The 27,421-nt window shown below is 41.8% G+C and overlaps 1 protein-coding gene across 3 annotated transcripts in view; it reads right to left on the bottom strand.

Moving 5' to 3' along the window:
* The window catches only part of sgsm2 (small G protein signaling modulator 2), a 93,235-nt gene that overhangs the window by 55,919 nt on the left and 9,895 nt on the right, over window positions 1–27,421 (bottom strand). The window contains exons 3-4 of one of the 3 annotated variants that reach the window (XM_085370456.1): window positions 27,127–27,145; window positions 1,293–1,300 (exon numbers count right to left, since the gene is read on the bottom strand). The exons of the other annotated variants lie outside the window; for them this stretch is intronic. Coding sequence (XP_085226582.1) covers window positions 1,293–1,300; window positions 27,127–27,145 — 27 coding nt within the window. The remainder of the gene's footprint in view (window positions 1–1,292; window positions 1,301–27,126; window positions 27,146–27,421) is intronic. 3 annotated transcript variants of the gene reach the window in all.

Genomic DNA, 27,421 nt, shown 5'->3' with positions numbered 1-27,421 from the left:
CTGAAACAGCATCTTTGCTCATGTCCATAAGCTCCATCTAACCTCGTGCTACAGAAAAGACGTGAGGATAAAGCGGGTGACATTTCAAGGGCAGCAGGTCATTTCAAAAGCAATGTTTCTGATGGTTAGGCTACATCAAGATGACCTTGAATTTAAGGCGATGATGCTTAGATTCATTCAGTGAATTCAACCTTTATGTTAACTGTATTCAGTCTAATATGCAGGCAGTATAAACAGTATACTGTCAGTGTAGTGAGTGGAGATCAGACAGATGGTGAAATACAGGGTTACATGTCGTTGAATTCAGTTGTGTAAATCCACAGAGCTGTAAACCTCAGCAGCAGGAGGTCAGCTGATCTCAGCCTGTACACGAAACTCATGTTTCTGTTTGGGTGTGGAAGTTTAAAAAAAAGAGTTTTTATTCCCATGTCCATTATTATTTTAATATTAAGTTAATATAGCACGAGGTTGAATTAGCTCTGCAGAAAAACAGCTGGTAGAAACGTCCTTCAAAGAGCTACTTTTTACATTCTTACTCTGAGTACATTTCAGAGCCTGTACCTTTTCATTTTTACTACTTAGATTACTTTTTACTACTTAAATTAGTATTTCAGTTTTTACATGAGTATTTTCTTTAACTTGGTAAATGGCCTGTACTTGTATAGCGCTTTACTCAGTCCCTAAGGACTCCAAAGCACTTTAGACTACATTCAGTCATTCACACACAGGTGATGGCAGCTACATTGTAGTCTGACAGAGGCGAGGCTGCCGGACAATTTTTTTCAAGCTCACACATTCATTATATGGAAATCTTCGGCTTCATTGACACCATAAAAACTCATGTTAAAGCCTTTAATCTCTCGCAGACATACACACACTAACAGTGTTATGTGTGCGTGTTTCAACATTATCTTCTTGAGATTCACACTTCCTTCTCCACGCTTTCTCTGTTTTGCTGTCCAACACCTCCTCTCTTTGTTCGTGCAGTCACACAGTGAGTTTTAATAAACTTTATTAAGGAAACAACAGTCCAACTTCAGATTCAATGGACAGAATGCACGAGGTTTAGGCTGCAAGACAAGAGAAACTTATAGGCTATTTTTGGTTTGTACACACACACACACACACACACACACATACATATATATATATATATATATATACATACATATACACACACATAGATAGATAGATAAAATCTGTTAGAATCTATAATACTGGGGTTAATATCTTTGGCCTGCAGACTGGAGCAGCCAGGGATTGAACCACCAACCTTGCGATCAGCATATGACCTGATGACCTGCCCAGCCTTCTGACCTACAGCCATTCTAATTATTCATACCCATAGTAATTAAATTATTCTCGATTATATACACCCTATGATTGCTCATATCACCCCAAAAATATACCTCGTCTGTAATGCGATGTAATTCGCTGATTTCCACCATGAATAACTTCCTGCGGTGTCGTAGCAGCAGGCTGGCATTTTTTCAGAGCAGTTCTTCTCTTAGCAGGTTTCACGTCACATTGCACAGATGTGTGGAGTGAAGCACCAATCATGGTGATTGTCAGACAGAGTTGGAACTGATTAAGCACTGAAATAATATGAAGGCTGCTCCGTCTGTGTGCACACCGGGGAGTGCAGCCTAACAAAAAGACCCAACCATACGAGAGTCTCAGATCTCTGCTGAGGGTACTTGATACTCAGCTGTAGCTGCTACCACGCTGCATCCCGAGCAGACTGTTTTGGAGGCTGTGGAAGGAGCTTGACATCACGTGGCTGTTGATAGAAGCAGTTATTTGCACAGATACTGTATCATTGTTACCTCGGTGGGATTATTTCTCCAGAAAACAAACAAATCAGCTTGCAAATGATGCGGAAAAAAGCCCTCAGATCATTAACTTACATGCAAAGTGTGAAGTACTGCAAAAGTAAACAAAAGTACTACACTGAAAAGGTTCCATAAGTACAAATCTGCAAGTATAATGAGCGAAATGCGATTAAAGCAAAAGAAGTGCAGAAATCTATTATTAGTTATCATATTGCTAGTTTTGCGGCTTCCCTGGATAGATTTTCTGTAATATGCTCCTCTGGAAAAAGCTCATTACATTTCCTCTTTCTGTTGCAGTTTATTTTTGTGAATAACATTTTAGTTTGAGTGTGTCACTAAGTACTGGTAGGACTGACAGCAGAACGGCTGCTTTACGACTCAGGAGCAAGCTGCACTGTATCATCTTGCATAAGCAACACTGTGAGCTTTCAGACGCCGTGCATGCTGCTGATATGAGATATAATGTAACAGGAAGTTTGTGAATGGCAGGCCTGCCACAAGTACATGTGCAGTTTGCTGAGCATCTGTCAGTCAGTGATGCCCAGCGCTGCTCTTTCTTAAAACATGCTGTCAGGATTCCTGAATTTATGAATCATCTGAATTTGTGAGTCCGGCTGTCTGTCAAAACCAGTTAATTTGCTAATGTTACTTTTAAAGCCTCACATTCAATGTTCTAGTCCTTTCTTGTGTGGTGTTTCCATTACTGTCCACCCACTGTGGAAGGTAGAGAGTCCGTGTTGTTCGCGTGGGAGTGAGAGAGGTTGCAACCGGCTGCCAGCAGAGAGGAGGAAAAACACGGAGGGATTAAAACCAGCAAGGCAGAGGTGAGAGTGGGTATTGGTTCTCACAACCCCAGGCCTCCCCCGTTGCTTACTGCAGCTCAACACACGGTCAGGATTCCTGATGCCAGTTTGCCCAGACAAGCTTTATTCATGCCTCTGAATAAAGTCGGAGTAGGAAACACGGGACATCCATCACAAGGGACAAATCAGGAGAGCTGACGAATGTTTAAGAACAAAGAATAGTCAGATACACTAACACGTGAAGGCAGCTGGCTCTTCTGAGATGTTCTGTTCAAAACTCTGAAATGCTGTCTGTGCTCAGTCGGTGCTTTGCTGGGCAGAGAGGAGACTGAGAAACCAGTGCAGAAGGTGCTGAACCATCCCATCACCATTAAAACCATATCTGATGTTCGTCAGCGTCTAATAGAAGTGCACGCACACACACACTAACGCTATTACACTTGTTCATTCATCCATGACCCAAAACTCTCAGAAACAATAGAACAGAAACATGTTGTCGTTTGCAGATATGTTTAAAAAAAGCCTCGTTCTGGAACTTTGAAATGTCTCGAAATAGTTTGGCCATCAGTCCCACTGTGCTGTATATTACAGTGCAGTGTTGGGCAAGTTACTCTGAAAAAGTAATTAATTATAGTTAGCAGTTACTTCTTCAAAAAAGTAAGAGTAAGAGTTACAAGATTCTAAAAGTAATTAATTACTTGAAAAGTAACTATTGCGTTACTTAAAAAAAAGTGTTTAACCCTCTGGGGTCCAGGTCATAATTGGCCATTTTTAACTACTTCTGATGTTTCCTCCACATTTCACCTTTACAAACTATTTACTTTGTCTTGTTTGGTATCATTATTTTCAGCACAGCCTCACGTGTCTGAATCTACAGTTATGTTTTCATTTTGACAAACTGTATTAACACAACTGATCTAAAATCAGACAAAAAACATAAAATCCGAGTAGAAAAAGTTATATTTTTACTGTAACAACCACAGACATGTTTATTGAACCATATTTCATAACTTTAGATGCAAATATAAATTGTCAATTTGAAAATCATATGGACAAGTTTTGCAAACAAAGTTATTTGCAGCCATTTACCTTTGACCGTTTTTTTTTTTAAATAACCATTTCAAACTGTTTGCGGAACAATCAGCTGTTACTTGTAACGCCGTTATTCCCATCACTGCTTATGTGTTTACAGTGAAGCACAGTGGTGGTAGCATTATACTACCGAATTTTCCGTACTATAAGGTGCACGTAAAATCCTTTAATTTTCTCAAAAATCATCAGTGCACCTTTTGTATGAATTCTGGTTGTGCTTACTGACCTCGAACCGATTTTATGTGCTACACGGCGCTCAAAAATCTGTCAAAACATGTTTTAGTACGACTTTGCTAAGCTACGAAGCCGCACCGCTTGATGGATTGTCGGAGCATTACGGCTGCTGTAGTCAGGAGCCTCGCGGAGTAATCTGGGTCCTAAACTCCGTCAGCTTCAGGTCCCAAAGTCAAACTAACACTGCAGCATCACTGAGAGTTAAAATCTGTCTAAATTCTTTCATCTTTAATAAAATGATCAGCGTTGCTGCTTTACCAGGTGTAACAATTAAGTTTAGCATCCAGGCATCCATGAAAACAGAATTTATTAAATTTAACGGAGATGAAGTTAGTAGGAAGTTAGCTCGCTAGTTTCCAGCTAAGCATGATATAGCATGTCCTGACTGAGAGATTTCTGAAAATATTCAAACGTACAGCTCTGCTATCACTTCCAACATAAATGAAGACAGAAAACTAAACAGCAGTGACGTTTGTAGTAGGGATGCACCGATACCGGTATCGGGTATCGGCCTCGATACCACATTTTCTAAAGTACTCATACTCGTTAAAAGTCCCCCGATACCGGGGACCGATACCACGGTCTGAGACCTGTCTATGTTTGAGCGGCATGTAATCGGTTAATCACAGGCGCCGAGTGCCCGCCCCCAGGCCCCGAGTGCCCGCCCCCAGGCCCCGGCTGCAGCTCAGAGCTGAGAGAAGGGCAGGCGAGACAAGTCAGCCGTGTGGAACTATTTCAAAGTGAACGAAGACGCGAAAACAAAGGCGGACTGCAAATTGTGCTCAGCGAAATTGTCCAGAGGAGGCTCTAAAGGTAGCGCATTTAACACAAGTAATTTAATCAAGCACCTAAATCCCAACACGACAACGAGTACAAAGAGTTTACCCACGCTTATTTACCCACGCTTATTAGCACAGAGGAGCATAGCTGAAGCTACAGCAGTGGGACGGAAAATAGTTGGGCATTTTAAACATTCCGCCTTAGCCTACTCCCACCTTGAGGACATTCAGGGACAGCTCAACCAGCCAATAAAGAGACTACAGCAGGACGTACAGACGCACTGGAACAGCACGTATTACATGCTCCAGGCCCCTCACTGAGCAAAAGCGAGGGCTGGGCATGTATGTGTCCGAGCACGAACTCCCTGACTATCTCACCGCTCACCAATGGGCTCTTATGGAGACGACTGTTGCCATCCTCGCCCCCTTTGAGGAACTAACTAAAAAAGTGAGCAGCTACGACGCACTAGCCTCTGATGTCATCCCAGCTGTGACTGTGCTAGTGAGACTTCTAAACAGAGAAACAGACAAGTAAATACCTCTCAGCCCCATGTAGCAGTGTGGAAAGTGAAAGGCTTTTTGGCTCAGTGTCACACATTATAGATGAAAACAGAAACAGTCTGACTGCTGATAATGCAGAAAAGCTACTTTTCTTTAAAAAAAAACCTGCCACTCACTTTTTCTCTCCATTAAGTGAGTCATCTTAGACTTGATGTTAATACCTACCTCAGCTGCACTGACTGCCACAGTTCTATGTTGGTGGATGTTGTTAGTTTATTCAAATATTGTGCACTAAATAGTAGAGATGGACCGATCCGATATTACGTATCGGTATCGGTCCCATACTGACCTAAATTACTGGATCGGATATCGGAGAAAAATAAAAAATGTAATCCGATCCATTAAATATCACGAAAGCACCTCACAAAACTTGCAACACGCCGTAACTCACCTCAGAACGTTAGCACGTCGGAGCAGTATGCATCACGTGATAGAGCGGCTGTGGCATGCGGGACCTGTCGGTGGTCTGGATAGCATGTGGAGCTTCGCTAGCAACCCGGCATTTCATCTCCGACAAAGTTATCCCCGAGAGAAGTAAAGCAAGTGTGTAAGTCCACCTCTGAATGTTTGTAAAGCATTCCTGCGTTAAGCTTAACAAGCGATATATGGAGCGACTGCCTCTTCTTGCTGCTACTTCAATCATGAAACTGCTTAACGATCAGCTGATCGGCTTTTCTGTCGCGAGTCTGTGTCTCTAGTTTGCTTTTGGCCCACTTTGCACCAGAAAGAGGAAACCAGCGGCTGAACAACAGCAGCACGTTTAAGCTTGATCAGCTGTTGTTAGAATGTATTTAATATTACTTTCTACTCGAGGATCTTTTTCTACGTAGCTGACGTAACTGTGCAGGGGCGGATCTAGCAAAGTTTAGCCAGGGGGGCCGATAGGGCATGAACAGGGAAAAGGGGGCACAAAGACATACTTTTCTTTCTTATTCTCATTTAAAATGTCGAGCTTTTAATAAATAATTATCTGACACCCAAAGTTTTAATTTGATGTAAAATGAATAGAAGTCAATTACTGTATATAGTAACTGTTAAGTCTAATATATATACCCTAGTAAGCTATAGTACTTTTTACTTTGGGAAGGTACCATCTGTGCAGTCTGCAATTTTGTTGAAGAAAGATGTTGAATCTATTTAATATTTCTTGAAAAATAATTGATTTCTGTGCATTTTTTTTCACACTGCATCAAATTAAGGTTGATTACGTCGATTAAGCATCATGAGGTGGAGCGTGAGGGGTGGTTCCCTATTTTTTATTTATTTATTTTTGTTGTTGCTGGGAGTTGGAACCCTATTAGTTAGGTTGCTTAATATTTATGCTAAGTACTCTTTAAAATACCAGAATAGGGAGGATGGTGTAGGTTTAAGTTTATTAGATTGATCAGTATTGCTGAACTATGAAATATTTTTTTTTGCATACAGGTATAACAGAATAGCTTTAGTGTAGTTGTTGTTTTAAACTTGAGTATGAACTATATCGGATTCATATCGGTATCGGCAGATATCCAAATTTATGATATCGGTATCGGACATAAAAAAGTGGTATCGTGCCATCTCTACTAAATAGCAAAGATGTTTATTAATGCCCCCTGTGTTGTCCAAAGCGGCAGAGTTTACAATAAACTGAAAAAAATACTTGAGTTGCACTGTCACTGTTTAAATTTTTTTTTTCATAATTATTTATTCTGTAATATGTTGCATACAACATGCTTTTCATTTTAAATAAATGTTCTTAATTCCAAACCAGTCCCTTGGGTTTTTTTTTTTTTTTTTTTTTGTTAAATTATAGGACTAAAGCTGTTACCTGTAAATTTAAATCATGTTTCTATTAAGTACTCGGTATCGGCGAGTACTGAAATGCAAGTACTCGTACTCGTTTCCAAAAAAGTGGTATCGGTGCATCCCTAGTTTGTAGGGTTACTGAAGTTGGGCTAGCTGCTATATAATGATGTGCTACGTGATTGCTAGCGACACAGCTATGTTAGCATAACATAAACACAGTGAAGCAGGAGGATGAACGCCAACTTTTTCCCACTCGATAAAAGTTAACGTGAGGGTTCCTGATGGTTAGAGACAAATACAGTCGCATGGCAGGATGCTGTAAACGGACCAAACTTCAGTCAGGAGAACAACTGAGATAATCCATCCACAATACGAGGTTAGTCATTAATATACTGCAACAACATGGGAATAGAGCAGCTGTGATAGAATACAGCATTAATGAATCAATGGTACAGAAGTGGAGGAAGCAAGAAGAATGAGTTGAATAAAGTTTGACTTTGTTTCACTTCCCATATGGAAAAGATTGATATAAATCTTATGAAGTTTGTATCTGTCTTGTGTGAAACTTGTATGAAAAGCATACAAGAGTGAAAACAGATATAAGATCCCTTGAAAAATTATATAATGAAACTTGTATGTTTTGGATACTTAGTAAAACAATATATGAAAGTAATGAGAAAGTGGCCACTTTCATGAGTAAATCATGTAAGTTTTTACTATTTCTTTTCCATATGGGTTACTGAGCATTTCAATCCGGTGCGCCTTATTAGGGATGGGTATCGAAACCCAGTTCTTGTTGAGAACCGGTTCCCACTGTTTCACTGTTTCACACTACGAATATGCAAAAGCATTTGCTCACAAAACACACGATGACCTTAAATGAATGTCGTGTTTTTAATTCCGCTCCGGACTCGTGAATCTCAACCCAGCAGCAGCGGTAACGTTTGCACGTCCTCTCCCGTTAATGCGGCAGGTAAATAATCAACTAACAGTGCATATTATGTTAGCGCGATCTGCCTTATTACAAACCTGCCATTACTGTGCATTTAGGTGACCATGATGAGAGAGACAGAGTCTGGCTCAGATGCTGGCAGTTCTCACTGCAGTCTACCGGTAGCGTCTCCTTTCAGGCCAGGATAGACGAATGTCACCGAGCAGTGACTCAGTTTGTGGTCAAAGGCTTGCACCCATTTGCCACAGCAGATGCCCCGATTTTAGATAAGTGATTGTATTTAATTGTAGGCAGCAGAGATGGGCAGTAACGCGTTACAAGTAACGCGTTACTGTAATCTGATTACTTTTTTCAAGTAACGAGTAAAGTAAGTGTTAGATTTGTATTGTTGATTGTCATTTATGCTTAGAAATATTTACTTATATATGCTTAGAGTTTTGTAATTAGTTGTAGATTGGTAGAGGTTTTGATCCTTGATAGTCTGCAAACTTTGTGTGTATTAGACAGCACTTTGGGAGCATGAGAGGTCATACCGTGTCTTATTGTTTTATGGTAGGATTAACGTAGTTGCGTCTGTTCTAGTCTAAGTGCTCTTTGTTTAGATGAACTGCAGGACTTCCTCACCGTGTTATCTAGGATGAACCATCTAGGGTGAGGGGGAGGCTACCCTCTTCCTGACCAAGGATGTTTGACCCTTTGATCAGCAGTCCACACACACACACACACACACACACACACACACACACACACACACACAGGCAAGGTACTCTTTGTGTGTATGTAGACGTCATATGTTAATGAACTTATGCATATTCATGTAACCTCAATAAAAGAACAGTGGTACGGGAGAACGGACGAGAGCAACTGGGGTCAAGCGAAGGAACGGTGCCTGTCCGGTTCTCTCCCGTGCACGAGAAACATGAAGAAGCTTGCCTACTTGTGTCTTGCTTTGCAGTGTAATTATATTGTCTTCAACGTTCCAGCGGATGGGTTCAAGCTACAAACCTATCAGTAAGGGATTACTATTGCAAAAACGGTAATTAGATTACCGTTACTTTCCCGTAGGAACGCTGCGTTACTGCGTTACTAAAACCGTGATTTTTTTGCGAGAATGTCTCATGACAGTGACGTAAGCGAGTGCGACGTTCGTGACAACAGCTGTGTGCAGATCAACAGTGGATCATATATCGAGTGCAGAGAGAGTATGAGCGTGCAGCGTTTAAAGCGTGGAAGTACTGACCTTACTTTGAGTTTGATTCCATAAAAAGTGACAAAAACATTAGTGTCCGCTGTGCGTGGGAAGAAAACTTCTTTTTACAGCGAAAAAACCCCTAAACTTCCAACAAGCACCGAGTAGCTACGACGTGATGGGAAACTCACAGAGACACTCGCGGATTCTTCCACTGACCGCGGCACACCTGCACCAGGGTAAACCTCCGCCTGCCCCACTCCTGCTTTACAGGTGAAAATAGAGCAACAGGACCGCTGAGTCTTTGACTTTATTTATTTTCTGCTGTGTTTTACTTGCATCTATTTGAAAGACTGAGTGTAAACACAAAAATATTTTATTTTATGTTCTGGAATGTGCAGAAAATAGGTTTACATGTTAAACTAATTTCTTCCAGTCAGAGAATGTTGCAGATAATTAAATTTTTGCTTGATGCATAAAGTTAAAAGATTAAAACTAATAAAACAAGTTTTAAAAAGAGACTTTTCCATTTGATTACATTTTGTATGATGGATTATGTAGAAAAAGTAGAATTGGGCTGAAAGATCTATCACTTTATCACCTCTTCAGGTTGTAAATCGTGTTTTTAAAAAGTAACTAAGTAATTAATTACTTTTGAAAATAAGTAATCAGTAAAGTAACGGGATTACTTTTTTGGGGAAGTAATCAGTAATTAGTTACTGATTACTTTTTTCAAGTAACTTGACCAACACTGGTAGGCAGGGACATTACTGGATATTCTTGTGTAATTGCTACAGAATAATTTATGTTATACTTTGTTATTGCTACAGAAGAATATTTATTTTATTATTTTACATTTAAATTTTTTTTCCTGGGGACCCTGGGACACCCCATTGAAGAGCCGTAGGCTGGATCTCTTAAGATCTCACTGTTGGGTTTGTAAGGCCATGTTACTCCTAAATTTCTATCTTGTTCAAAGAGAAGATATAAAACACAGTTCTAAGCTAATCGACCTTAGTGTTCTCCTTTTTTAAAAAGAATCGATAAGAGAATCGATAAAGAATCAAATCGTTAAACAGAATCGAAAATGGAATCGGAATCGTGAAAATCTTATCAGTACCCATCCCTACGCCTTATGGTCCAAAAAATACGGTATAACTTAGCACCTGAGAGAGGCTGGTCACAACCGGATGGAGGATGAATGCAGCCAAATATGGAGAATCAAATACAAAGACACAGAGTCTAAATATCTATAACAAATCTATCTAAACCAGTCCGACTGCCCTTACACGTTCATGGTTTATCACCTCAGATCTAATGTGCCTCCTCAGGAGCTGACAGTGCTGTGCAGTCACATGTGCATGCCCATGCATGTGTGCGAGTGTGTAACAGTCTGTGAAAGAAGTCCTCCTAGGTCACCTACTGGTCGGAAGGTTGGTGGTTCGATCCCTGGCTCCTGCAGTCTGCATGTCAAGTATCCTTGGGCAAGATAGTAAACCCACGTTGAATGTAGTTAGAATTCACCCAGTGAAGCAGTGGGCAGCCACCAACGCAGCGCCCGGGGAGCAGTGTGTAGTGGTTGTTGTACCTTGCTCAGGGGTGCCGGAGGGTAGCCGTTCAGGGGAGTTGAACTCCCGACCTTCTGATCAAGGGGCAACCACTCTACCTACTGAGCTATCCCTTTTACCATTTACAAGCCAGAATAAGAATAGAGCTAATAAAAACATTTTTCTCCAGTCAAATAAGAATCACATTTTGATTTATGACATGGGAAAGAAAAATACAGGTAAAGTTTCACTGTGATGGAAAATCAAGTCACTGGTACTGTTATAGGAAGTTTGGACATTTTTGTCTGGAATCTCTAATAAGATGAGTAACGGATGTAAAATGCAACACACCAAACCCAGCTGCCTCTTCTTAGCCTTTCCATAATGGCTGAACGCTATCTTTTGTATGTATTGTGATAGCTAGCATTGGTGCTGACTGAAAATAAATCAGTTTCTTGTTTTCTAAGAAATGTGTGATGTGTAAATGTGAGCTGTGGAGCAGTGGGAGGTTAGACACTGCAGTGGGATGTGTTAAAGGGCTCCAAATTGCAATCGAACAAAGAGCAGCATACATCAGCAAACACGTTTGTTTCTCTCTGTTGTCACTTTGATATTTCTGAATCGTGTCTCTTATTAGTCCTCCACTTACTGTGAAAGAATACAAAGGGAGGAGACAAAGGATCTCACTAACAGAATAATGTGGTGCAGCAACCCTGGTTCTTAATGACTTGGATAAACACTGATCGGCTGCCTGAACACCCGTCAATCAGCATGTCCACCCCCGAACATAATTATTTAGGACACTGGTATAGATAGATACAGATACAGTTGCACCCCTAAAATTATATATATATATATATATATATATATATATATATATATATATATATATATATATATACACCAGTTATATATATAATATATATATATAATATATATATATTATATATATAACAGCTAAGATACTGCGCAGGACCCTCAAGCTCCCAGGCCTCTGGTAGAGGACCCGAGCTTGAAGGATAAACCGCCCGCAGGGGCGTGCTGGGTGTATATATATATATATATATATACATATAAAAAAAAAAAAACACCCAGCACGCCCCTGCGGGCGGTTTATCCTTCAAGCTCGGGTCCTCTACCAGAGGCCTGGGAGCTTGAGGGTCCTGCGCAGTATCTTAGCTGTTCCCAGGACTGCGCTCTTCTGGACAGAGATCTCCGATGTTATTCCCGGGATCTGCTGGAGCCACTCGCCTAGCTTGGGAGTCACCGCACCTAGTGCTCCGATTACCACGGGGACCACCGTTACCTTCACCCTCCACATCCTCTCGAGCTCTTCTCTGAGCCCTTGGTATTTCTCCAGCTTCTCGTGTTCCTTCTTCCTGATATTGCTGTCATTCGGAACCGCTACATCGATCACTACGGCCGTCTTCTTCTGTTTGTCTACCACCACTATGTCCGGTTGGTTAGCCACCACCATTTTGTCCGTCTGTATCTGGAAGTCCCACAGGATCTTAGCTCGGTCATTCTCCACCACCCTTGGGGGCATCTCCCATTTTGACCTCGGGACTTCCAGGTTATACTCGGCACAGATGTTCCTGTACACTATGCCGGCCACTTGGTTATGGCGTTCCATGTATGCCTTGCCTGCTAGCATCTTGCACCCTGCTGTTATGTGCTGGATTGTCTCTGGGACATCTTTACACAGCCTGCACCTGGGGTCTTGCCTGGTGTGATAGACCCCAGCCTCTATGGATCTTGTGCTCAGAGCTTGTTCTTGTGCTGCCATGATTAGTGCCTCTGTGCTGTCTTTCAGTCCAGCTTTGTCCAGCCACTGGTAGGATTTCTGGATATCAGCCACCTCCTCTATCTGCCGGTGGTACATACCGTGCAGGGCTCTGTCCTTCCATGATGGTTCCTCGTCTCCCTCCTCTTTCTTGGGTTTCTGCTGCCTGAGGTATTCACTGAGCACTCGGTCAGTTGGGGCCATCTTCCCAATGTATTCTTGGATGTTCGTTGTCTCATCCTGGACTGTGGTGCTGACACTCACCAGTCCCCGGCCCCCTTCCTTCCGCTTAGCGTACAGCCTCAGGGTGCTGGACTTGGGGTGAAACCCTCCATGCATGGTAAGGAGCTTTCTTGTCTTTATGTCAGTGGCTTCTATCTCCTCCTTTGGCCAGCCTATTACCCCAGCAGGGTACCTGATCACGGGCAGGGCGTACGTGTTGATGGCCCGGATCTTGTTCTTACCATTCAGCTGACTCCTCAGGACTTGCCTGACCCTCTGCAGGTACTTGGTGGTTGCAGCTTTTCTAGCGGCCTCTTCATGGTTCCCATTCGCCTGCGGGATCCCCAAGTACTTGTAACTGTCCTCTATGTCTGCAATGTTGCCTTCTGGTAGTTCAATCCCCTCAGTTCTGACTACCTTCCCTCTCTTTGTTACCATCCGACTACACTTCTCCAGTCCGAACGACATTCCAATGTCATTGCTGTATAGCCTGGTAGTGTGGATCAGTGAATCGATGTCTCGTTCACTCTTGGCATACAGCTTGATGTCATCCATGTACAGGAGGTGGCTGACAACTGCTCCGTTCCGTAGTCGGTATCCGTAGCCAGTCTTGTTAATGAATATATATATATATATATATATATATATATACACACACACATATACATACATACATATACATATTAGGGGTGCAACGATACACAAAATTCACGGTTTGGTTCGATTCTTTGGTGTCACGGTTCGATATTTTTTCGATACAAAAAAATGTTCATGCTTTTTTAATTTGTCATTTATTAAAATTATAAATATATATTTTAACTCAAAAGTACAGTTTTTAAACAACAAAATAATAAAAAAAAAAAAATCTATCTGATCGAGAAATCCCTCATCTTTGGAAAAGAGAGTTTATTACAGAGAAATGTCTCTTTCCAAAATAAAAGCTATACTATAGCTTCTTCTGGGCTATATTCTCAGCAGCATATTAAACATATCAGGTCCCCATAAGGAGAATCCTGTGCTAACGGCTGTCTAAATGACTCGGCTAAAGTTTGTAGCATGCATGCTTGTTGTTTTTGTCTGCTTCCACTTGTCTTTGCACTAGGATGATGTCGGCATAAATGTGCAGTCATATTCGTTGTGTTCCCACTAGTGCTGTCAGCGTTAATCTCGTTGAAATGACGTTAACGCCACAACACGGCAAATCTCCGTTAATGAGCTACCGCGGATCGCCCCGTAGCTGCGCTAACGCACTATTTCCCACCAATGGAACTGAGCATTGCGTGGCACATCCAACATACTGTTTTACTTTAGTCCATGACGCGCTTACCTTCAGGGTCATACGTCACATGAAAACCAAAATAGTTCCAAAGGCCAGATCTGAATGAGGGTGGGGGAGGTTCAATTTGCCATGTTGCAAGGAGAGCCTAACTTCTGTCTCGCTAGCTTGCCCTGCCCTCAGTGAATCTGCGCTCGACAGTGCAGCCTAGGCAGAGTAGTCGAACGCAGATCCACTGAGCGCTCAACACAGACAGCATCGTCAGAAGGAAAGTTGATAAAATAAATCAAAAATTTTGTATTGTTCGATACATATGCGTACCGAACCGAAAGCACTGTATCGAACGGTTCAATATCGATACGAGCATCGTTGCACCCCTAATATATATATACAGATATCTCTGCCAAGACGGTGGAAAACTAAGTTAACAGCTTGGTTAGCAGTTATATATGGTAGCAACGCAAACTAACACTGTGAATTAACACTAACAGTCGGGGTGGGTCATGATGATGTTTATGTGCACAGTATTGTTACATAATAAAATTAAACCTAACAGATGTTGGACCTTGCATCGAGCTTTCTAACCAGGTGCTTGAAGCCATCATTTGCCTGTAACAGCATCAGTAAATTTCTATCCACTGTTTGCTCTCCGGTCATTAGGACTGAAACATGTTTGTCGTTTCCACCTTCAGTTGTAACAGTTTTGCAGACTTTAGCTCCCCTCTCAGGCTCTAAACTGTCATTGGAGGATAACTGCTGCTCTTGCTCTCAGACATGCCTCAGCTTGTCTCGTTGTTGTGCGTGTGCTATGGAGCTTCACTATATTATTAAACCTGCAAGGGGACATTTTTTTCACAGGAAAATTTATATCAATATTACAGTGGGCAGCATGATATATGATATATGATTTGGCATAGGCTTACCTACCAGATTAAAACCCTCTTTTAAAGTGCTCCAAAATGCACCAACAGTGCAAACAGCAGAGCTTCAGCTGAGTGACTCAAACTAGTGAGACATAGCAGACGCTGACCAGCAACAGCTGCCAGTGCCAACAGGTCTTTAAACATAGCAACCGTTCCCTAAATTTAAGTCTCATCCGTATCCAGATGGATGAGGGGAAAACCTCAGAGGACACTGCACTTACAGAGGCTGTAAACATGATTGCAAATGCTGTGAAGTCGGATATTTTAACAGGAGAATTTATGGGACTGACTCACTTTGGAGCCAGTCTCAAGGGCACAGTATAGGAAATGCAGCTTTTTTATGCATTCGCTTGGTTTCAAATGCTTGCTTAAAGGGTGGTGGTGGTGGTGGTGGTGGTGTGTGTGTGTGTGTGTGTGTGTGTGTGTGTGTGTGTGTGTGTGTGTGTGTGTGTGTGTGTGTGTGTGTGTGTGTGGGGGGGGGGGGGGTCGTTGTCTTACACAGACTGCTGTTGTGATTTGGTTGAACCTCATTTTTCTGCCCAGGAGATTGCTTGTAAAACCAAATATAATATTTTAAAATGATAAAATGATAATATTTTATCATTTTAATGGTTTTCAAAACATTTAGCCTGCATTAATAATTAGCCAGCTGGTTAGCACTGGCACGTTTATAGAAGAAAAAATAGAAGCAACAGGCTGTAAAGAGAGAGAACAGCAACATTTACACTTTGACAAGTCTCCGTGAAGGTTTGGATGCACTTGTTCCAAACCCGGCTCTGTTCTCTGTGGGCTTTGTGGGAAGGAGAGAAGTTAAAAAAATAAAGTTTTACAGCTTCCTTTCAGGTCAGCGGGCGGTGGGTGAGAGATACTGAGTGAAGTAACACTGTGAGACTAATGTTGGCTGTTTTCTCTTCTCTGGCACTGGCTTCAGTATTTCTCTTCACATTTTTACTCGTATATACTTACCCATTTATATTTTATTGTCATACAAGCGCAATCACAGGCAAGCCAGTGTTATGTATAATACCCATTTAGATTGCTTGCCTTCCTACATGTGCTAATAATGGCATTTATCTCCTTACAGAGGTGTTTTCCTGCATCAGCCCATCAGATCGTGATTGACTATTTATGGTCAGTTAATATAGATGATCACATTTACAATGAAAAAATCCTGGGCTGTCTGAACAACGGTGCTGAGACCGGTTAATCAGCCCGGCCCTGGCAGTTTGTGCATGTACACACATACGCTTTCATGTTGCAGCTGCAGCCTGCACACTGTGATGTGAGTGAAGCCAGAAGGATTACACAGAGTGGTGCGTCTCCAGTCACGACTCTGCTCTGACTCTGATGTGCAGTCTTCAAAGCCCTTATTGCCTTTTGGCCCTCTGCTTTTTCATCGGTCACCACTTACGGTCCTCGTATACGTATGATGTTGCTCTCTTTGGACGCGTGTCGGCTGCTGTGTCGTTACACTCTCGGTCACGATCTGCATTAGGATCGTGATCTTTCATCCCCTCTTCCACAAACTGATCGTGGAAAGCAACATTGGGTTATAGCAAATTAAGATTCCTGGAAGATGGAGTGGAGTAATGAAGTCACCAGCAATACAGTCAATTAAGTCAATTAGAGAGGCATCTGTGGTGGAACAGAGTGAAAATAGCCAACAGTTATTTTCAATTAATATCAGGTATTGTGATTATAAACTGATTAATTGCCTTGTCTATAAAATATGAGGGAAACAGTATAAGTCGGCGTAGCGGCCCATAATTGTTGTGGACAGGAAAAGTGTTCAAATCACCAGCTAAGCTCTGTTTTTATTCCAGCCCTCCATCCATTCTCTTAAACACCTGTCCAGCAAAGGCTCGACTTAAAGCAGATTAACCACCAGGACCTTAGAGGTCCAGGACTTAGTCATGGCCATAACTGTAGACTCTCACATGTACAGTCATGGCCATTTTCCCAAAAGGTTGATTCGGTTCATCTGGACGTTTTCAGTGGGAGAAACGTTTCGTCACTCATCCAGATGACTCCTTCAGTCTCAGCTGACTGCAGGTTTCCGACCTTATAAACAAGACATTTCCACAGTGAGTGAAACACACCGAACGAACAATGGGCACTGAAAACGTCCAGATGAAGAGAATCAACCTTTTGGGATTTACTTACCTGGATGATTGAGCGTGCATCAAGACCTATTAAGTAATCCACCCAAGAATCTGCTTAGATCAAGTGTTTGGTAGTTTTTTAAAAGAATTTTATTTGATGTTAAAAAGAACATTTTATGCAAGCACATTTTCTGAAACAGAAGTATCTACTTTCCAATAAGTGTCAGACATGCAAGTCCACAATTCTCCAATTCTCACCGCGAATATGCAAAAACATTCTTTAAAACACGTCCTTGGACTGTGGGGGAAACTGGAGGACTGGCGAGATGTCACGCAGAGAGAGATTTTGATCACAGTCCATGTCCAATTAAAATCCATCTGAAAACTGGTTAAATGTGTCTCCCTCCTCTTTCTTCTTTCCTAATGCTTCAACTGTCTCTTTCCTAATTGCTCTTTCTATTTCTGTCTGTTCATCCCTCTACAGTGCGTGGAACCCCAGATGTCCACTGGGTGACAGGTCATTACATGACCGCGACTTTCCTAATGAGCCCATTAGTCGTTTCTGCCCTCTTCCTCAACATCCCCCAGTTCTTTTGCACCACTCGTTGAAACATTTCCAGTTCATCAAATCGTGTACTCTTTCTAACACCCCCGTCACCCCCTCGTTTCTCACCTCCCTGTACTTCAGCCATAACAAAGTGCACAGCTCCACCCAAAGGCCATGATGGCTGCTGTAGTTTGTAGTTACGTACTTTAACTAATGCGGATAACTTTATCCACATTTACAGAAAAAATAGTTTGTTTAAAAGTAATCATTGATTTCTAATATTATCTAATAAGTACTTGATCCCCCTATAACATAGCCAGGATTCAGGTTCCCACAGATTGGTGATTATAATCAGTTAATCAGTCACAAATACTCCTGATCTCAGTGCATAAAGCACATGGGTCCTCAGCCTCAGTGACTCCACCACTGCAAAATCAAAGGGCTGTCAGAGGACATCGGGGACAAGATTGTAGATCTGCACAAAAGTGAAATGGGCAGCAAGAAGCTTGGTGAAAGGGTGATAACCGTTGGTGTGATTATTTAGAAATGGAAGAAATATAAAACGACCATCAGTTGCCCTTCGTCTGGAGCTTAATATCTCGCCTCACGACGTGAGGATGATCACGAGAAAGGTGCTGGATCATCCCAAAATGAACGGAAGGAGGAGCTTGTTACTGATCTGTCAGCTGTGAGCACAGTCACCAAAAATGCCATTAGTATTTTTACAGTGTCTTTTACAGTGTCTGCAAGATCAACACAGATGTGCAGACTTGTCTTACGTTTGCCAATGAAGCAGCAACCTAAAGACTTTAGAGTTTCTGCAAAGAGCAATGGGCCAAAATCCCTCCTGGTGACCAACTACAAGAAACACCTTACCACTGTGCTTGCCAACAAGGGTTTCTCCACCCAATACTAGGTCAGGCTTTGCTTTGGAATCAAATACTTATTTCCTCAATGACATACACATCGAGTTATTTGGTTTTTATGGATTTTCATTCTGTTGCTCTCCATTAAAACCAAACAAATGTAAAAAATTAGTACAAATTGGCAAACAATTCAGCTACCTGGTCATGAGTATAGCTGAACAGGCTGAACTGGTCTTCAGTTTTGACTGTAGTCGGTCAGACTACCAAGCTGTTCTTAGACTTTCAATGCTGGTAAAAAACAACATGGGACATTTCTTGACATGTCTTTATCATCATAAGTTTGTGAAGTTTTGTCAGGTTTTTGCACATATGTTAAACGTTGGTTATTTAATTGGTGCAGAGGATACATGTAGAAGCACATCTGTACACATTTTAAGGCCATTCAAAGCAGCATTGAAAAAGTCATAAAATCTGAGAGGCCAGAACAAAGACCTGTCTGTAAGGCGGTCAGAATCAGGTCTATACGATGAAAGACTGATATTCAAAACAGGCCTGCAACTGTGCTCAACACAGACCCACTGACAATCTGTAGAGGTCAGCTTTTAATGGAAGATAACATCATCTATGAGGAGTATGGGACAACTGTAATAACTGGGAAACATCATCTCCATCATTAACCCTGTCAGGCCTGAGGCATCATCCGTAATAACCATAAACCCAGGTTACCAGACTATGTTCTTTTTGGATTTGGACAATTGTTTTTCTCAAGTCTTTGCAATCAAGAAAAAAAACAGTTTACGGCTGCGTCCACACGTACACGGGCATTTTTTTCTATGCGTTTGGGCCTTTTGTCCACACGTAAACGGCGTTTCGAATCACTGAAAGAAGAGATTTTTAAAAACTCCTGCCAGGGTGCAGATTTTCGAAAACTCCGTCTTTGTGTTTACGTGTGTACAGAAAACAGAGATTTAGTCATGCGACGTCAAAGGTGTGCGCCTGTCTTGACGTCACGCTGTGCACCACGTTATTGCAGATGAATTTCTCCAATGGTGGACAAAATACTGTTGCTGTCAATCTGACCATCTGCAGTTTTTACACACAGTTACTGTCCCTCCATTTAGAAAGACAGAGGTCAGAGTGAACTTCAGACGTGGCTTCAGCACAGACACTCTCACAACCCAAATCCTGACGCCAACATTGGTTTTGGACGAGATCAGGTCGGTGGTCTTTCTTTACTCTTTCCCTCTCAGGCTTCCACAGTTCTGATTGGCCAACATTTCTACATGGTTAGGATTACATCGCCACCTGTTGCTTTAGCATGTTGACAGCGTTTGACTTAGTTTTTTGCATTTACATGTGAACAAAGATATTTTTTCAAAACTGCATGTGTGGACAGGATTTTTTTTTTCCCAAAAACATGGCACTGGTTAGGGTAAGGGGGAGATAGCACTCAGACCTCAGCATTAGAAGTCTCTCAGTACCGAGTCGTACATGACTTTTCTCTGGTGATAACTGCTCTGTAACAAAGGTACATGCTTTGCTCTGTAGGCCCCAAATAATCTCGTATGACGAGTCTCTATTCCCACTGCTGATTTCAGTTATGTATTCTTCTGTTGCTCTTTGGTTTTAATCAGTGGATTAGTGGAACGGTGCAATCCTGAATGGTGTTCTAGCACCTTAAATCTGACAGACAGGTTCTAATGCAAAACAGTAGCGAAAGAGTCAGTCTGTCATGTGCTGCATCCAGATGGTATCCCAGTGAGAGCAGTGAGATACTGGATCCTTGCAGGGCAGTCATAGTGCATACGTAAATAAATCCAGTCCCAGCACTCATATCTAGCACTAAAGACTGACAGCTACTGCTGAGTGAACAGAAGAGGAGTAACGTGTTTTAAGTGGCAGATAATTAGAATACGTTTCAAACAGCTCAATAAATATCAGCAAACACAAAAAGGTAGGGCTGCTCAATTAATCGAATTTTAATCTCGATTACGATCTGGGCTTTCGACAATCATTAAAAATGACCGAGCCGATTATTAGCCCCTCCCTCGTGGTTTACTCTCGCGCTGCTCCGTGTGGCAAATGGGTTGGCAGTCAGACGTGGATCAAGTAGACACAGTGTGTAAACTTTGCTACGGTGTAGCTGCACCACAGAGCAACACTGCAAAGTTCACTAAACATAGATGTTCACATTTTTCATTTATTTCTTATATTGCAAACATTTGCACTGTTACGGGTATTTGCACACTATTTTATATTATTTTTTAAAGTCATTATTCACTACACTGTTATTGTTAAATATCGTCAAATAATCGAGATCTCAATGTCAGTGAAAATAATCGTGATTATCATTTTTGCCATAATCGAGCCGCCCTACAAAAAGGTCTCAGTGTGTGAGAAAGATGAAACTATCACACCAATATTTAATTATGGAAGATGTAGTATATACTGGAATTACAGCCATAACTATTACATTGTGGGGTCTTTACCTTGCTTTTAAGTTGTTATGATTTGGCGACATATAAATAAAACTGAATTGGAAACATAAATAAGAAAATATAAAACCTAAACCAAAATATCAAATATTTGAAAATGTTTTACTTTTCAGTTCATCAACTGGCAAAATTGAGGCAATAGGTTGCCAGTGTTTTAAGGTCCAGTGCAGCTGCTTTCAATAATCCGTCAAGTGTTGTGCCCCCCCCACAGCCAAATTCAGTATGTGTACACAGAGGTTACGAGAAGGTTTGATTTATTAGCATGTGTATTTATATTTTAAAGACAGTGTGAAAGCAGTTACATTTTAATATTAAAAACAAAATGTTCTGGTTTAATGTCAAGACAATTTCTTAGCATCTCTTTTTATAAACACATGCGCAGTGCCCAGTCCTGGGCACGATTTTCTTTTGAGATTTTGTGTGTTGAATGCACACACACACACACACACACACACACACACACACACACACACACACACACACACGGCTAATACGTATGACACCATAACAAGTAATGCTTTTCACAAAACAGAAATCACACTTTGCACAACTCGACTCCCCCATCCAGGAGGCTAATGAGGGAGAGTTATATTATCGGTCTGAAGGTTGTTTAGACGTTCTGGACTCCTACACATAGAAACGCACAGGATGTTTGTTGGCTAGTCTCACTGTGTGGTTGGAGTTGACTGTTGTATAACTATGTCTATGTATAACTGCAGTAGATACCAGGGCTGACACCAGCTCCCACTGAAATTCTTTGGTCAGCCAAGCTGAATGGCTCATTAATATCAATGCAAGGAAAGGAAGAGGAAGTGCACTAAAGAAATGTCTTTGCATCAAGTTTCCTTCTCTCTAATGAGCTCTGGGTCTTGTGTAGGGGATGTAGGAGGACCCAACAAGAGTCCCGACAGGCCACTTAAACACAATGGGTACTTTGTGCATCAACTCTTCAAGTATTTCTGTTTTCATTTGTATCAGAAAGGTCAGTCACACAAGATGTCAGCTGCTGCTTTAGGGATGGTATCATCTATGAATCTTCTCTATGGTCTTTCTCTTTTTCTCCGGCATGACAGCTTCATACTCGATATCCCTCCTCAGTCTAACGTTATCTCCAAACCCCTTTGATGCACTCATTTCCACTCTTGTCCATCCTGGTCTTTTTGTCATTGCCACCGACTCCATACATCAGAGCAGGTCCCACAATCATCCTGCCTATACTGGTCACCTCTCTCGTGCACCGTCCTCTGCCTTTAGCGGCTGACCCCAGGTTTTTAAACTCGTCCACCTTCACTGCCTCACCTATTTGCATCTTCACCGGCTCATCTGCCCCCCCTCTCGTTCAATTGCATGCATTCTGTCTCGCGTCTACTTTCATTTCTCTTTTATCTGGTGCATAACTCAACCAGAACAGATGCCCGATGTACTTTCACCCCCACCCCTGTATCTTCCCTCAGCATCGTCTTGCTGTGTCCGACCTTCTCTATACTTCTCCATCAACACTCTCACAGTAAACATCACATCTGTAGTGCTTCTTCTCAGAACGACACCATGGTGCTGCTTGCTGTTCGTCACCTTTCCTCTTAACCTCGCTTGAACTACTCTTTCCCATATCTTCATGGCACATCATCTTTATCCCTCTGGAGTTACTACAACTCTTCACATCAGCCTTGTTGATGAACGTCTCCTTTCTTCTGCCTCATATTCAGTTCACCATTCGTCTTTGCCACCTCTCTCTTTGCTGTACTTCATTCCACCACCGAGTCTGCTTGTCTTCTCTTCTCTGTCCAAAGGATACATCAAACACCTTCTTGGCAGTTTCCATAAAAATTAAATAATTATGAAATACGTATTCTTTGTTTGGTTAATAGTCCCTCTCCACCAAAATAACAAAGTGCTTCCTGTTGGCTTTTAATAATAAAAACAGTGGCCTTCATCAGTAGATGTTAACAGAGCCTCGTGACTCATTCATTTGCAGAGATCATTACTTATCATTACCACCTGACCTTTTACCTTTCACCTTTCCTGAGAACCCCTGAGCTGTAGAGGTTGATAATCAGCCTGCATTACGCTGACGTCACTTATTTAGCCTGTGGGCTTTCAGCCCAGGAGTGATGAGATGAACATGACAGGGTCTGACCAGGCCGCTCGACTCTACAGACTCTATGTAACATTTGCAGCAGTTTAGGACATTACAGTGAAGAGGGAGCATCTGCACCGGATTATATTACCAACTGCTTATACACTGGAATATTTTAGCTGCATGAAGAAAGTGAAATGTCCTCAGTCTCTGTAACAGTAAGGCATAGGTGTGCATGTGCATCTCACGACACACTCCATGAGCTGGCATATTATAAGCACGCTCTCTCTCTGCCTCTCGCTCACATACACACATTAACACATTTGCGCATCTGTGGGCCGAGCGCACATTAAAGGTGCAACAGGGTCAAATAGTAATTTCCTTGATGGGGTCGTGTGGGCACACAGCAGATTTGTACAGTCAGTAACAGCCACTTGTGTCACAAAACTTCATGCAAACATCAGAGAGGAAGCTGACGCGTACACTACAGTAGCGGCGCATAGAAAACAGGTTTCAGTGCAGTGTGTGGGTCGAAGACAATTTTCAAATCATTTTTGTGTGAGATATAAGCAGCAAAATCGTGAGGACACTACTGTGAAAATCTTTAGCCAGCTCTCATTTCTTTAGTTTTCATTAATTTAATCATTAATTTATTGAAACATGTCCAGATGTAAAAGCAAAAGCAGAGTTTGCACGATCCCAACAAGATTGGACATTAATATTTGGTAAGACCACCTTTATTCTTCAACATGATCTGAACGGCCTAGCTGAGCTTTCTTGCAATTTCTTTCAAAAATCTTCAGGAAGAGTTCTGTCAGTCACCTCAAGGTGCTTTATATTGTGAGGTAGACCCTACAACAATACATACAGAGAAAAACCCAACAATCATATGACCCCCTATGAGCAGCACTTTGGTGACAGTGGGAAGGAAAAACTCCCTTTTAACAGGAAGAAACCTCCAGCAGAACCAGGCACAGGGAGGGGCGGGGCCATCTGCTGTGAGAGAAGGAAGACAGGATAAAGAACAAACCCACTGAATTTCAGTTCTTATATAATTTGGAATACCTCAGCCTTTTCCCTGTTTCTCATCCTTTAGAATGACTTGCTGATGGACACCCTTCCTATGAGACCAACTGTGTCAGGTCCTATTTTTGAAGGATATCACTTTCACATACTGTTCATCTGCTGCAGAGAGTTTGTTTTTGTTTAGGCCTGAAACATCTTTGGTTTTTATTGGTAGATTCAACTAAAGAAACAGCCTGACACTAACAAAGAGCCTAAAGATATCGCTTAGAATCAGTTTTTGAGCTCTAACTAACTATGTGGCCACTGGTGTCAAATTAAAGCCAGTTCCATTTATTTTAATGAGTGCTAAACCCCCAAATATGTAAATATGATTACATCACATTTCCACCACTGTCCTGTCTCTTCCAAGGCTGGCTTGAAAACAATCCGGACTGCTGTGTGCCGCTGCTAAGGTCTAACAAAAATAATTACTGTTCCTTAAAGATCTGCTTTATTAAATAAAAGAGAAACCACACACTTGCACTGTCCAAGCCCATATATCTAATAAGCAACCGTTTCAACCATCAGCAGCTCCAGATAACGTTATGAGATGCTTCAGGCTCTCTCTAAAATCACTTGAGCAGATTTTAGAGACACTGACTGATCACATCATGCATTTGGCTCTAAGAAATTAATTAGAGTAGCATAGTTACTGCTGTGCTTCCCTTTTATTGCCACCATTCATTTACGGTGACGGGAATAAACGGGAAAAATAGACTCGAACAAAAGTAAAACTTTCCGCTACATTCATAGAAACCACTGCAGTGCAGTTAGCATAAAACAGGCTTTTAAAGAATAACAGCTTGATATAAATTGTTACTGATGGGATGTCAAAATCCCAAATATACCAGTCATTGAGAAATGCAGCTCAGAATACGGGTAAGGTTTTTAAAAAGGAAGCTAAGAAACGTTTTTTCCTACTCTCCTACTTCAGATCTATCGATTCACTTATTTTTCTAAAACTACATACCAGTTATTATGTAACAGGCCACAATGTTTTAAATAAAACCATCTATGTTACTGTGTAAAAGTTCCTTTACTTTTAATCTCATCTGCTCGATTAGTCGAGTTCACTTAGCTTTGTTGAGTTAGCAGCGCAGCGCTGCCGAGACTTTAGCGCCTGTTTCAACAACGTCATTCCAGCCCAGCAGTGACAGGTGAGAGACCTCGCCTCTGGGTGCTGTCTTGAAGAGTTATGATTAAAACTAAGGCTGACAGTTTAATTTCCACAGCGCCCTCTTCTCACATCAGCAGTTAGAAGGACATGCACTCCCACAGCTTGGATGAGGTCAAACATGGTTCTGGCTGTTCTGAAGACAAATGTTGGATCAAGTGAAGACGGTGGATGAGAAATTTGCATGATCCAGTGTGTGTGCACCAACATTAGAGAACAGGCTGCTATTATCTTTAAATGTCAGCACATCTCAGAGAAATGATCTGGTTTCAGCAGTTCGTCCTTCCCAGCAGTACGCTCTGTGCTGAAGCAGCTCGACCTCGAAAAGGAAGAAGCACGTACATGTGCAGCAACATCATGTAGTTACTGCCTGGTTTACTTTGGCACAGGAAATGAGGATCATTTAGTGGCTGGTAAAAACTAGAAAGTTTAAAAATCTATCAACACAACGTTTCAAAAATTGACCTTCCTTCATTTTAAACATGACAATAGCTGTAATTCCTCCCTGGCCTTTAAGGTCGGGTCCTTTCGCACCTCTGGACGTGCAAATCTGAGCACTCGGCCAGACTCGGCGTTCATGTCAAGGATTATTGAGAACGCTGCAATGGCAGTGTTTCACTCAGCAGCCGTTCTTCCTTCTCTTTGCCAACATGAAAGTAAGGTGGATGTGTCGCTGACGTATGAAAGGACATTGGAAATTTTCAAATGACAAGTGATTAGAGCAGGTTTCATGGAGCACTGAAGAGTGCAGCATTTTTAAAGTGTGGGCTGCAAAACTCTGACCGCAGGTTGTAAACAGAACATTTTAATGACGCATTCTCATACTTCAGGCTGCTTCCCTTCTTTAACACAGCCACACTCTCTACTTTAAAGCTTTCCCCGCACGTGACTGAAAACTGTCTCAATGTCAAAAACGACTTTATTGTCGCACTAAAGGTTGAATCAGTTCTGATACATGAGAAGACTTTACACTTTAACATGTGGGCTAAAGGAGTCAGGGATGATCTCCTGAAAATCAGCTGCCTGTGGCTGAGGAGGAACAACACTGCATCATCCATAATACTGAGGAATTCTAACTGAGACTCTACAGAATAACCAGACTGGATTAACTGGATTGAACAATCCTCCTATGAATCCAAAAGGACGGATTCACAGTTTTATCATGAAGACTTCTGGTCCTCGTCAGTCAGTGATAATCCTGTGGACGTGGGGCTTAATGCAAACTAATAAGAATAAAGGAGAAGAAATCGATAGTGCCAAGGTTACTTAAGGCTGAACAACCAGCATGTGCAGTCTGAGTCACTTCTCTTATACTACAGCGTTCCCCCACTGTGCACCTGACAGCAGTGCCACTCGTGTTATCACTGGTGTCGCTGCTTGTGTGGGTGTGGAAAGGATGATCTTATTACTACATCTTAAGTCAAAGAGGTGGTTCTTTGGTTCGGTCAACAAAGCGGACAAGCAGCTGACGTGCGATCCAGACACCTGGGGAATTTTACCAGCAGGCAGCTGTCAGTCCTCAGGCATCATCTAAGGTCCTGCCAGGCTGAACCGTGGCCATCCATCGAGACGCCGACTACTTAGTTTCATTTGAGAAAATTCAACTTTTAATTAAAAAAAAGCCTTTTCTTTTCATTTCAGTCTCTGTAAAGCATTTATAATAATAAAGGTTAAAGTAGCATATATATGAAATATCATTTTTCTTACACATATAGATGCGTGAGGAGGGGGACAGGACAAATGGACAGGAGAGCAGAGGGGGAGAGAAATGTGACAGGAGATGAGACAGCGTGCAGGTTACAGTTACTGAGGCTGAGAAGACATGAAGAGATGGAAATACGCTCAGGGAGCATCCGTTTAGGGGGAAAAGCTCTGCCAGATGAGGAATAACTGGATGAATGAATGGCAGCCAGCAAGCCACCAGGTAACACCCAGTGGACACACGATTTCTGATATGTTTAAAAGAAAGAGTGACGTCCATATACCGACTCCTGCTCTTGGGTTTAGATTTTATCTGCTGTTCATATTCAGGGAGACAGAGAACCGTGGAAACAAGGATTTCCGATAGGACAGACCAGAAACACCTCGCCTGAACATCCTAAATGACTCTCCTGATG

The sequence above is a fragment of the Diplotaxodon limnothrissa genome, linkage group LG14 (genome assembly GCF_057381915.1).
Source record: "Diplotaxodon limnothrissa isolate DT_005_m linkage group LG14, D_limnothrissa_male_GT1.1, whole genome shotgun sequence".
In the NCBI taxonomy this organism is placed as follows: Eukaryota; Metazoa; Chordata; class Actinopteri; order Cichliformes; family Cichlidae; genus Diplotaxodon; species Diplotaxodon limnothrissa.
The sequence above is the reverse complement of the archived record's forward strand: the minus strand, read 5'-3'. Positions and strand labels throughout refer to the sequence as shown.